At 42.1% G+C, this 13690-nt stretch overlaps 1 protein-coding gene across 1 annotated transcript in view; it reads right to left on the bottom strand.

The window, feature by feature from the left end:
* Stim2 (stromal interaction molecule 2) overlaps positions 1–12444 on the bottom strand; it is a 119022-nt gene extending 106578 nt beyond the window's left edge. The window contains exon 1 of the mRNA XM_021162824.1: positions 11937–12444. Coding sequence (XP_021018483.1) covers positions 11937–12285 — 349 coding nt within the window. The 5' untranslated portion in view covers positions 12286–12444. The remainder of the gene's footprint in view (positions 1–11936) is intronic.
* Between the last annotated feature and the right edge of the window lie 1246 nt (positions 12445–13690).

The raw sequence follows: 13690 nt of genomic DNA, 5'->3' as shown, positions 1-13690 counted from the left end.
CTCTCTCTCTCTCTCTCTCTCTCTGTGTGTGTGTGTGTGTGTGTGTGTGTGTGTGTGTGTGTGTGTGTGTGTGTGTGTTGGGGCTGTGCTATGTGCCCTTGATATGGAGATTTTGAGGAAGGGTTCTCACTGAAGCAGGAGTCCATGGACTTGCTAGTCTAGCTGGCCATGAACTACAATGACCTGCCTATCTCCACTTCCCCAGATCTGGAATTACACTCATATTTCATGCCCTGCTTTTACACATGTGCTCTTTACTGACTAAACCATCTCTCCAACCTAGAATGAGACATTTAAATCAAGTAATTCAAATTATTTCTTGCCTTGAGATCTCTAAATAATCTCTATCAATACCTCTATGTGGAATGTTCACTCTCAACTCCCTTCAATTACTATCACTAAAAATATGACCTTCGGATAGGTGATACTGGTGAACTTATCCCAGCACTCAAGTTGCAGAGGCAGGTGGATATCTGTGAGTACAAGGCCAACCTCGTTTACAGAGTTACATGACAGTCAGAGTTACATAGTGAGAATCTGTTTTGAAAGAACAAACAAACAACAACAAGGCCTTAAACCATGCACAGTGGTGTAGGCCTTTAAACCCTGTACTCCAGATCTGGGAAGTCACCGTGAATGTGAGGCCAGCCTGGTCTATATAGTGAGCTGCAGGATGGCCAGAGTTACATAGTGAGAACCTGTCCCTAAAAAACAAAATGAAGGTGGAAGGAAACAACCACAAACATGGGGGGGGGTGAATTTTTTTATTAATTTAATATGAATTTCTTAGAAGCTTCTCCAATTAGCACACCCTCCTAAACTTGGCAGGTGTCCCATGACCTCTCAGCCACACTATTCTCTATTTCATATATTCTCTTTTGTTCTTAACCGGTATGTGTCATTATTTTAAGATATTAATTATGCTCCCAATTTAAACAGTAATGTAAGTTCTAAGAGCCCGTGAGCCCTATAACTGAGTGTATCAGTGCTCCCAACACTTCCATAAGCCTGTAATACATCTGACACCCAAGGATTCACTAACTCCACATTTAAAAGTACTCTTGAGTACACGCTTAGCCTGGAAAGGCCCTTGGGACCAATCTCCAACTCCAAATTTCTTTTTCTAAATCATCCCGAGGTTATTAGTAAATACATATAAAAATACACATTTTTAAATGTTTAAAAAAAATACCTGAAGAGTGACTGCCAGTTGTTAAAGTAAATGTGTTTTCTAGTTTGTTTTCCCTATTTTTAAATTTTTCTATAATAAACTTCTAAGCTCAGAAACTAAAGGTTTTGTTGCTGACATTCCAACTACAACATATTGGAAAGTCGTTTGGTTAGATTAAACAACAAAGATAAACTGGGGGTGTAGCTCAGTGGTATAGTGGATGTTTACCATGTGCAAGGTCAGTGGTTCAAGCCTCAGGCACCACCAACAATAAAACAAAATAGATATAAAATAACTTAGCAAAAGAGTCAACTAATTTCTTAAAACTATCCCAGTACCTTGTGATTTTACTGGCTATATAATTAGTTTCATTTTTCTATAATCCTGCAACTTTTTTGATACTTTCACACATCTATACTTATACATTATGATCATTTTCTCCACCTTCCCTATACTTCTCCCAACTCCATGCTTTCTTCATTATAGTAATGTTTTAATATCCCACAGCATTCAATTAGTGCAGCCCACATTCTCATGCGCATCCACTGTTGCAGGGGCACCCCAACGAAAGATGCTGTCCCTCCCAGCTATCATCTGCCAAGAGGTCCTCAGTTCCTCCCTGATCCATGCTGTAATTCTGAATGCCTTAATACTATCCAGGCTCTGTCAGCCTCAGACCATTAATGATCTAGTTACTTAGATCACACAAGTGTCTTCAATGATACTGTTGTGGTGTGTGTGTGTGTGTGTGTGTGTGTGTGTGTGTGTGTGTGTGTTCAGATGCATGTGTACACGCCTGTAGGTCAGAGGTTAATCCACAGACTCCTGCTACCTACTTTTCTGACATAGCCTCTTTCAATGAACTAGTGCTTACAAAGTAGCCTAGGCTGGTAGGCCAGCTCCCCCAGGGATCCTCTCCAGTCTCTCCTGGTGCTAGGATAGCAAATGCATGTCACCACAGCAATCAATTCCACCAGTTCTGATGATGGAATGCCTGCTCACAAGTAACTGCCTTATAGATTGAGCTATTATCCGCACCTCATAGTTATTTATTTGTAATGTCACAGAAAGGGCTGGGAATGCAGTCGTGTAGTAGTATGCAAGGCCAGGTGTCTACTCCTCAGGACTGCACAGGTAGATACATAGAAAGAACAGAAAGCACAAGGCTAATACTCAGCAAGCCTCGGCACATTTCCATGACCCTGGGCCTGATCTGCAGGCAAAAGGGAAAGGCATTAGCAATAACTGAGTACTTACACTTGCCAGGTGCTAGGTTAGGCACTTTTGTATAATGTTAACTCATTAGTTCTTCAAACTATATTCTAAATAGATGAAAATGTACACACCAGCAAGTTAAGTCCCCAACCTGAAAATATAATCCACTATCAGACAGTGATTCAAACTAGTAAAAACCTGCTATGGTGTACAGACAAATCACATTCTACAAAAGAAGAACAAACTTACACTCCCATGTAAGTGCTATTAGTCTTAAAACCATATTCCATCCCATAGGAATATTCACAAAAACAAACCCAAGCAGGAACTCCCATCTTCTGAGGACACTGACTTTTTACAGCACAGTGCAGATTATCACTGGGCTTCATAATCTGTATAGCAAATGAGAACAACCTTTAAAACTTCAGAATATTTCACAGAAAAATTCGATTATTAACAAAATGAAGATGTAGTTCAAAGGACAGTGGACAATAAAGCTCCAGTTTCACACTATCACACTAGAATATCTAATTCTGTTGCTTCTCCAGCCTCATTCCCTGATTTAACTGCAATTATACTCTCTACTTTAACCTAAAGATACTTGGCACTGGAAGACTTTAAATTAGATAATAGATTCCCATTATATGTAACATTTCCTATGGGAAAGACACTCGCAAGGATTCTGTGAGTGTTAAATGAGATAGATAAGACATGCAAAACTGCTGCCAAAAAATCTGAGCTCCGCGTCTAAATATGAATGTTGGGGTAGAGTCCACAGGCTCAGCACTGATTGTCACGTCATCTGGATATCTGCCATACACAGTCACATCTTGCATTCTCATAGGCCAATGTCTCCCTTCTCAGCTTCCTCCTCTCATACTGTGTGCCCTCCCCTATCCACCCAACTCGCATGCTCTACTCCACTCTGGGAAACAGAACATCTACTTAACTCAGGAAACGGCATATCCTCACTCCTTTATCACAGTGTATCATCAGTCTTTAAGTAGGTACAGCACTAACGACTTCAGGGCAGGGTATCTTCCTCATCTTGAGAGACAAAGCATCTCACTGAAACCTGATGCTTGGTAAACCTCTGAAGCTTGTGTTTGCTTACATCATATCTTACTCCAAAGGGGGCTGGGCGTGTAGCTTCTTGGTAATGAGCTTGCCTAGCAATGGCAAGATCCTGGCTAGATCCCAGCTTCCAAAACTGGGGTGCACGTCTTTAATCCTAGCACTCAGGAGGCAGAGGCAGGCGGATTTCTGAGTTCAAGGCCAGCCTGGTCTACAAACTGAGTTCCAGGACAGCCAGGGCTACACAGAGAAACCCTGTCTCAAAAAAAAAAAAAAAAAATTTTTTACTGAGGTACGCTTGACAACTGAAGGATATATATAGCTACTTTAGGTGTACTGTTTGGTTTGATAAGGGTGTTAACTGTGAAACACTCATCAGTATCAGGCTGGTCAATGTACCAATTATCTCACATCTGCACCTTTAGTTTTAGTATGAGATAAGCCTATTTATGATGTAGTCTCTTATGAAATCTCAAGCACTCCACTAACCTCCATTCTACTCTGGGTGACATTTTTAGACCCCATGCAAGTGAGAGCATGGAGTATTTGTCTTTCTGTGTCTGGGTTGTATTATTTAGCAGAATGCTTTCCAGGTTCACAAATAGCAGAACTTTTTTCTTCCAATGGCTATGTCTATGTATATATGCATGTATGTCATATTTTCTTTATCCATTCTTCATCAACAGATGAAGTTTTAAGTTGTTTCCACATCTTGGCTGTTCTGAAAAATGCTGAAAAGGAACATACAAAGTAGAGATACCACTAAAATGTACTTCTAGTAAACATAGCAATGTAAACAGATAAGCTACAAAAGTAACACTTTTTATATTGTGTAAAAAATTCCCAGACAAGTTTCAGGTTTACTGTTCCTACAATAATTTTTTTAAGGAAAACTACAGCATCTTTATATAACTAGTTCCTCAAGTCACAGCTACCACATGACAGTAGTTAAATAGTGCTTAAAATTATATGCAAACACCCATCTGGCTTTCTCCTTTAATCTCCCTTGGTTCTTCCTCAGACCCATCCTCACAAACCTAAGGCCTGATGCACATCAGACAGTAAATTCACAAATGCAAATTCCAAAATTATAGGGCGCCTATCACTACAATTTAAAAAACCAAAATATAAATTTTAATTAGAGCTAGGAAGAAAGTAGCAAAGGCTGATACAATGAATACATGTGGCAAAGCAGAAGACCTCCAAGATGACAGAGTGAGGACACACGCCTTTAATGGGAAACTTCAGGTGGTTTCTGGTAGAGAATAATCATCAAGGGTTGGATCAAGAGCATCTTGGGACCCAGCATCAGATGATTTTAAAGGAAAGAGAAACAGTAGAGGTAAGAAAACATGGGTCTGCAAAGGGTAAACTAGGTTGAATAGCAGATGACAGCGTTATGAAAGAGCCGGGCACAGGCATCCCCCAGGCCTGGAACTCCACTTGGGAGGTGGAAACAGGATTAGGAGAGCATCTGGACTTACAGACTAGCCTAATGAGAACAGACTCAATACAGCTGCATAGTAAGACCCTGTCAAAGAAAGGAAGGAAACAAACTTCAAGCATTAATACTCACTTAACAAACACAAATCGCTGACGGTCCTTACTCTGAAGATTCCTTAATGAGATTGCTTAATACTCAGAAATCATGTAAATAGGAGATACACTGCTAGTATTTTTTAAACTAAAAACCAAGCACTTAACTCAGTAAGAGTTTTTGAAGTGTTTCACTTACATAATAGGAAGTTCAAGATCACAGAGAGGCAGAGAAAGTGAAAATAACTGTAGGCTAAACAGTTGCACAGAGGCCAAGATCTGCAGGGCACATAAAGACCAGCTCACTTGCAAACAGCACTGAGCAGGCCCATCGCAGTAAACTTCTGGTCAGGCTTGGAGGTTCCCTGGGCCTGTGGGAGAAGCTGGGCTAGGTAGAGGTGGTTACCACTATCTTCAAGAAAAGAACACTCAATCCTCACTATTAACATCCTCCAACTCCCTTTCGCCTTAATCTAAGTTAGTTCTCTGAAAAACTACATGATTGACAAAGCCTAGCTGGAAGAAAAGTATTCTGGGGATAGTAGCCATGATGGCTGTGCAGCTGTACAAAGGGCCAAATGAAACAAAGCCAAAAGTTAAATCAATCATTGGCCTGGGGTTCCCTACCCCAGTAGAACTTTCCTAGTAATGTTCTCTGAGGAGGAAATGTTCAGCTTGAACAACACAAGATCCAGAACTGTGATTTAGCAGAGACTCATCCTTAAAATCAGCAACAAAGGAACCAGTCAAGGGAAATGTTTACTGGAAGTCAGACTAGAAAGTGTCAAGAAAGACTGAGCACAAAAGAAATCCTACAGATCCTGAGAGCAAGATGGAGACAGCAAAAACAACCTACTTATGTTTGGTATTAGAGACCACCATCTAAAACCAGACTTGAACCTCACACAGGAAACTCTAAGGGTGTTTTTGAAACAAATAATAGGCCAGTCCTCTGAAGACTGTTGCTCACAGAGGACACTGGAGCTCTCCAGACAGGAGAGAACATGCTAATCTGACAGTCACCCTGTAATACAGAAGAAACATGAATACGGGAACATAGACTGAAAGGCCGTATGTAAGCACAGTATCTTTAGCTATCAGGGTTTTGGTTCATCAGACAGTTAGCCGTATATCTGTGATGTTTTGTTGTTAACTATTTTGTGAATCATCATGGAAGCTAAATCATACACACAGATACTTAATTTTGAAGTGATAAATAGGCATACTTAAAAGGGAAAAAAAGATGTCATGTTTCTTCTGGGAGTTTTTAAAGGCTTGTACTAATTAAGTCATTCTAAGTGAGATTAAAAGATAACAGCCAGGCTCCTGTCTAACCTAAGAAAGAAACCAACTTTCTACAACTTGCTTTCAGAGAGAGCCACTGTACAACCTAAGCCCTCAGGTTCTCGCCTCCTGTACCGCTTGCTAACTGCCTCCTCCCCACCTTTGTCTGCTGACTTCCACCCACCCAGAACTCCCTTTCTCAAACACAGGTCACTCTCATGCTTAAATATCACAGTTCCTCACCCTCTTGATGACAGAAGACTCGGAGTTTATAAACTAAACTCTCAAGTTATTCAAAATGTCTTAGGATTTGCCCTAAAAAATTAAAATTTCATTCTCCCGAGTATGTACACATTTAGTATTTTATGTGTTTTCAATTATAAAATAAATTTTTCATTCCATTTTCCAAGTTAAGCAGCAAAATCAATGTGCCAAGAAATTTTTACCAAATTTTTCTGGTGGCTTCCCATATGACCTAGCTCACGGCTGAGAAATCCAATTTTAGATGCTCATTCCCTCTACACACACACTAGGCATAGCTCTGAAGACAATTACCCTCCTCCTTATTCTCACATTTGCCTCTCCTGAAGGCTCTTTCATTCACCTCTACAGGAAGTACACATACCTAGGTCTACCTCAAATTCTACAGACGCCTCTCTCTTCCCCCAAAGTTTGCACTCCATTATTATGCTAATCAACATTAGGTTCACAAATCTTGGGCAAGATGCCTGAGATCACAAGGCATCCATTTTCTCATAAAATACTTCTATGAAAGTAATGCTCTGACAGGGTTAGCCTCACATCTAAAGACACCGATTCATGGGAAGCAGTTAGCACACCATGGAACCTAGTAATAGTAGTTAATGGAACTGTTACTGTTACTCCCCAGCCTGTGCTAGTCTGAGTTCCCCACAAGCAGACTCGGGTTCTACTCTTCTTTTCTTTTTTTTTTTAATTTTTTTTTAATTAGATATTTTCTTCATTTACATTTTCAATGCTATCCCAAAAGTCCCCCATATCCTCCACCACCACCACCCCGGCTCCCCTACACACCCACTCCCACTTCTTGGCCCTGGTGTTCCCCTGTAATGAGGCATATAAAGTTTGCAAGACTAAGGGGCCTCTCTTTCCACTGATGGCCTAGTCGGCCATATTTTCCCATATCTTTCCCATATCCCATGTATCCCAGAGATACACTTACACTTTTGATACATATGCAGCTAGAGACAGGAGCTCCAGGGGGTACTGGTTAGTTCATATTGTTGTTCCACCATATATGTTGTTCCAGACCCCTTTAGCTCCTTGGGTGCTTTCTCTAGCTCCTTCATTGGGAGCCCTGTGATCCATCCAATAGCTGACTGTGACCATCCACTTCTGTGTTTGCTAGGCCCCGGCATAGTCTCACAAGAGCCAGCTATATCTGGGTCCTTTCAGCAAAATCTTGCTAGTGTATGCAATGGTGTCAGCTGTTGGAGGCTGGTTATGGGATGTTCTTCTTTTATTTGTTCATATTCCTAGTTCCCTATCTCTTCCGTGTATTTAGTAAGTGTTTAGTTGATAAAACTTGGCAAATTAAAAATAATCTCCTAGTTAGTTCCTAACTTGGTCCAAACTAATGAACATCAAAAGTGGCTTGTTAATTATTATTAGCTGCTATTTTAACATTCACTTAATCATGCTATAACTTAATTACTATATGCATAAATACATAACTGCAAGCATGATTCTGAACGTATTCACATCATATTAAAATGACTACCCAATATCCAAAATGGTTGGTACAGTTACGTATAAGTCTAAATTAATTAGCATTAACCCAAACAAAAATTAAACATCAGCAATTATCTCTGTTTAGACTTTTTGTATCAAAGAAAGCTAAATCTTAAACCCTCATTTCCAATCGGCACTTCTGAGTTCTTCTGTGCTCAGTGACCAGTGAGATCCTGAAAGTTTTATGAAGACTAGCAAGAAATGGGATGTTTCTAAACAAACTTACAGATAAGGTTAAACATGCAGAACAGATGAAGCTCAAACAGATGCAAACAGGTTCTTTAGTCCTGTGACTGACAATACAAGGTAAATACAGCAATAGCCAAAGACTGCAGAAGAAAACGAAATAGCAGGAAGGCATCAAAAGAAGGTTCTGGAAAACACAGTCTGCTGTCACAATGTAAACACCAGCATAGCATGACTCAACGTGGCATATGTACAGCACGCTCCAGCCAACCACTCGAAATGGCATTATTAAGGCAGTATCTACTGGATATGACTTAGGAGTGTGGAGTGAGTGACAATTAAAAGCTTGGATTAGTATTTTTCCAAGGATAACCTGAAAAATTCCCAACTAAATTAGTGAATGCCCCACGGCTTAAGCGGTTTAACACTTCTGGATAAAGCGGCCCTTCAAAATGTTATAATACTTTGAACTAAGAATAGTGGGGTTTGTTAAGATTTTAATACATCTAAAAGACATACCTTAAATTTTTCATTTTATACTCCTATAATATACCAAATAGGTGAAGTGATAAAATCTTAAGATAAAATATTTATATAAGCACTAAAGAATGTTACTGTAATTGATTCAAACTTATAGAGTATTTTAAAGCTAATGTTGGTTGTTTAAAAATTCTGAAACAATTATCTGTGTGTATATGTGTAAAAAAAAAAAAAACAGTGTTGTTATTCTACATATTTTCCCAACCTGAACTTTCTGCGAATACATATATATATATATATATATACATATATATATATATATATATATATATATATGCAGAGACAGAGAGTGAAGAGGCAGAAAGATAGCTTGCATACTTTTGCCCTTCCATGACTTCTTAGAAACAATTATTTCAATATTTTGATGAGCTCAACCACTCCCCTCTGGCTCAATCCATTGATGGTGTATATATTAAACAAAAAAGGTTTTCAAAAGTACTGATTTAAAATATACTCTGTCCACTTCCAGCTATCAATCCTTAATCTGAATTAGGTTTTAATCATGTGAATTACTTTTTTCACTAAAAATATATACATGCATATGCACGTATACAATTTAAATATTTTACTATGTAATATTATAAATATTGGTTCTATATTACTACGACATGTAAGACAATGGATCTATTGATTTTGATGGTATCATTGCCTATCTCTGCAAGAATACTTTTGTTGTTGTTGTTGTTCAAAACTAAGAACAAGCCAGACTTAAAGACAATTTGTTCTAAAAATACACCAACATAAGACCCTTGGAAGTAAGCTTCAATGTAAAGGTGTGTTCTAGACTGTTTTAATAAAAAGCAAAGGCCTCAAAAGCTCCTAACGGTTAAGTATTAAAAGCGCTAATCTGGGAAGGAAAACAGAGAGAATGGGGTCGCTGTCAGTTTATGAAACTATTAAACATGTCAACAGTGAGACAACCCCTTTCACAGGGAACCCCAGAGAAAAATTCTCTCACAGTTCTTTCACAAGTTTTCAGATTGCAAAATCCACATAAAATGTAATTCTCTCATATGCTCATGTCTGCATCTATCCATTAACACTGTCTGGAATGTAACAGGGTTTGCCTGTGGCTCCACTTCCTGAAGTGTGAAGTATCACCATCCATTTATGTACCAGATTTAATAAAACAAATGGAGCCATAAAAGAGAACTACCCACAAAAACTATTAAATGAGAAAGGGCCCTACAGAGGTCATACAATTCAAAGCATTTTTCAACACATTCTAATTTCACAAGTCATTTTTCAATCTACATTTCCCTAAACACCAGCCCTGCTGACTGTATTTTCATAAATTTATTAAAATTCTATTATTCAACTTAGATACTGAGCAGTTGTAAAATCTGAAACTTTAAGTGGAAATGTTTAATGTTTTAAAATTAATATTTGAACATAAGGGGAAAAATGAGATCTTTTATAAACAGAAATAATTCCGAGGTCAACATTTCAGCAAATTTACTGAAAAGCACTACAGCACAACTTCACTTTGTGTGATGATTTTTCCCACTAAGAATCACTGTGTCTTTTCAACTGTGCCATAAATAACTACAGAGAAAATTAAAAGGGTTACAGCTTATTAAAAGTCCATCTGCGCTGATTTCTTGATGTTCTCAGTATAACATACTTGCTTGAAGAGTCAATAAACACCAAAGTTCTAAATCACTTGCCTTTCTGTCAATCACATTTGTTAAGGCATTATGTAATCAAACATTTCTGCCAAAGGGGTGGGGGGACCCACACTACTGTACCATTTAGAAGCTAACGTTCCACTCCTAGAGGAGACAATAAGCCCTCAACCTACACTCCTATTTAACTAGTTTATCACTGTTCCCTTCCTCACTTGCCATATTCTTGTTAGAAAATAACTATTTGAGCATGAAACCACCCAATATATCCCTCCCTACATACTACGTCCCTAAAGATCATTCTATAATCCTTTATCCAAGGCAACCAGTGATGACTTGCCTGGTTCAACTGACCAGGGTCTGGTAAGTTTTTTGAGTACCTTGAATATGCTGATCATTTTGCTCTATACCCTCCAACTCTCAAAGTGCCTAACAACGCTTAACGATATCCTCCTTCTCTGTGCAACAGGAAATAGCCTGTCACAGAACTCAGAGGAAAGCTGCTATGATCTAAAGACTCCTGAACACTTTCCCGAGCAGCTGTTAGTAACTCCCAGACGCCTGTTGGGCTACCACTGCAGTTAAATTAACAGTGAATCATCTTATTCCTCTTTAATCCTGCTGTTCTTCCAGAAAACCTAGAGATCTACCTTAAAAATAAACAAAGCAGGAAGAAAAATAAGTTACTCTAGCTCCACCGCTTTGCCCCAGGAAATCATTTCAGGACCTTTCCATCACTGCTTAAACCACACCAGATCAGTTATATAAGACAATGAAGGCTTTAAAAGCATACAATTTTCTACTTAACCTTACCAAACATATTTGCAAGTTTTCAGTAAGTGCTAGAACGTTCTGTGTTTAAAAAAGATACTGGTGCACTCCATCAGAACTATGCTACCCAAATCCACGTCACAAATATCCTGCACTTGGTAAATTTTAGGTGTGTTTCTGGTTACCTGCTGCGCTTTCTGCACCCTTTGTCACCCAGTGATGCTCTCAAACAGCATATACTTTCCATCCCTTAAAGCGGCCTCGTACCCTCACAAAAACACACCAGACTTTGACGTTTCTTCATACTAACACGGAACCACTAGTGCCACTAGGTGCTGTGGCTCTCAAAGAATCTCTTCAGCAGCTTCCCCTGGGACAGGGCGCTCAGCCCGGCTCTCGATCGGTAAGAAGCTGCCAGCCGCCTTTGCAAAGGCAGCAGGGGCCAACTCCATACCGCATTGCTGCTACTGCTGCTGCTGCCGCCGCCTACTTTCTCCGGCGGCTTTGGGAAGAGGGGAAATGACCCCTACAGACCCCACTGGTCCCTTCGGCAGCACGAAAGAGAAACCACTGCATTGCTCAGCTGGGAAGCTCGCAGGAGCCCACTAAGGGCGAAGAAACCACAGTAGAGGCGCCAGTCAGTGGACTAGGTTGGCGTCCGAAGTGCGACGACCGGCGCCAAGGCAACCGCGAGGCGCCCTCTCGGGGGATGGGGTCCTGCCGGGAGTCCCGCCAAGCCTGCCCGTCGCCCGCACGGGCCTCACCTGTCAGCAGCGCCTGGCGCTCTCCCGCAGCCGCAGCCGAAGGAGACGCAGCCGCTCCGGCCGATCCCGACGCGCGCCGCCCGCGGAGGTGCCGGGGCACCAGGTCGCATCCGTCCGCCACGCCGGCCACCAACAACCCGAAGAGCAGCATTGCTGCCCAGCGCCGCCGGAGAGGGCGGCCCGAGGCCCGGCCGGGTGCCGCGGCGGGAGGAGCGCTCACAGGAGCCGCCGGCCACTCGCTCGCCGCCAGCTGCCCGGGGCCCCGCCGCCTCGGAAGCGGACTCCCGCCGGGTGCTAACCCGCTCCCTTCACCGGCGGCCCGCGGAGCTCGGCTCGCCGCCGCGTTCATTGGTTCCGGTTATTTTAAAAAAAAAAAAAAAAAGTGGGGGAGCGCAGTGGTACGGCGTCTTCCGACCCAGCGCGACACCCGCGCAGCTGCCGCGGCGACACCGGGATCCGCTGCTCTGGCGCGGCCAAGCCCCAGCCCAGCGCCCGCGCCGCCGCCGCGGCGCATCCCCCCGCCCCCTCCGGCCCGCGCCCGCCGTAGTACCACGCTCGGCCGGGCCACCTCCCTCCCCTCACACACTCGCTCTCATACCAATCCCCCGCCTCCCTCAGCCCCGCCACGGCGCAGGCGCGACGCCGCGGCACTGCGCGTGCGTGGTCGTGGGCCCCGCCCCTAGAGGCGTTCCCAGACCGATAGGCGGGGCGTGGGACAGCCGCCCAGGCTGTGCTTCAGGAGCCAGAGAAGCTGAGCGGGAGGAAGGAGTGAGTCTCGCCCACGCTGTGATCGGATGATGGGCAGCCTGGAGACCTGGATAAAGCGTGTCGACGTCGCAGATCCTCTGAGTGCTTTAACCCCGTGGGTCAGAAAAAACCTTGCAGTGGGAAACAGCGGCCTCCCCTAACTTGGATGTTGGTGGGGGTTACCAGTTGCCAGCTTTGTAGAAGCGGAGGGAAACCCAGCCTAGCTTTGTATTTACTTGACAAACATTTGGCAAAGCGCTTACCTTGTGCCAGAGTGCTAGGGATTTCTCTAAGCAATTTATGGTGGCATAGTGTAACTCATCCTTCTCATCGCCATTTTACAAGTGACGAAATCCAAGCCCTGAAATGTTAAAATAGCTTAACCAACCCACCGGCCCATAGCTAATAAATGGACATGGCCCGATTTATCAACTACTGAATGGAAATGTTCAAATAATGTGCTCTAGCTTCTTACTATTCTCCGTGCTGACATTGAAGGCAGCCACCGCCACTTATCTGCCAAACCACCACTTCTATAGACTCTGCCAGCTGAACAGGTTGCCTCAACTACAACATGGACTTGACCGGTTTGCTTATCTGCAATGAAGCAGAGTTTTGTGGATGCTCTTGCAATTCTGCTCCAGATCCAATTGATCTAAAAGGGGAAAAGAACCGAAATCTATTTCTTCAAGTAAATGCTACCATTGCAATGGGACTGTGTTGTTGTCATTGTTGTTTGCTGTTTTTTTATTTTGTTTCAATTGTGGTGGGAGTCCTCAGGATGTGACCCAGGTGAATGGCACTCAGAGGCAAGCTACACACCTCAGAGACCCATATCAAAGCATTTCTTCAGAAAACCTTTGAAATGTAAAAGGAGGTGTTGAACACACACACACATATTTAAGATCTCGAAGCTACGATTGTTAAGAACATAGATCTGACTACTGTTGGATTTTGTTGCTGGTTTGCAGTTTAGTTTAGTTTGTTCCAGAAGTCAAGAAGTCAAA

This window comes from Mus caroli, chromosome 5, assembly GCF_900094665.2.
Source record: "Mus caroli chromosome 5, CAROLI_EIJ_v1.1, whole genome shotgun sequence".
NCBI classification, from domain to species: Eukaryota; Metazoa; Chordata; class Mammalia; order Rodentia; family Muridae; genus Mus; species Mus caroli.
This window is presented reverse-complemented; position numbering and strand designations above follow the sequence as displayed.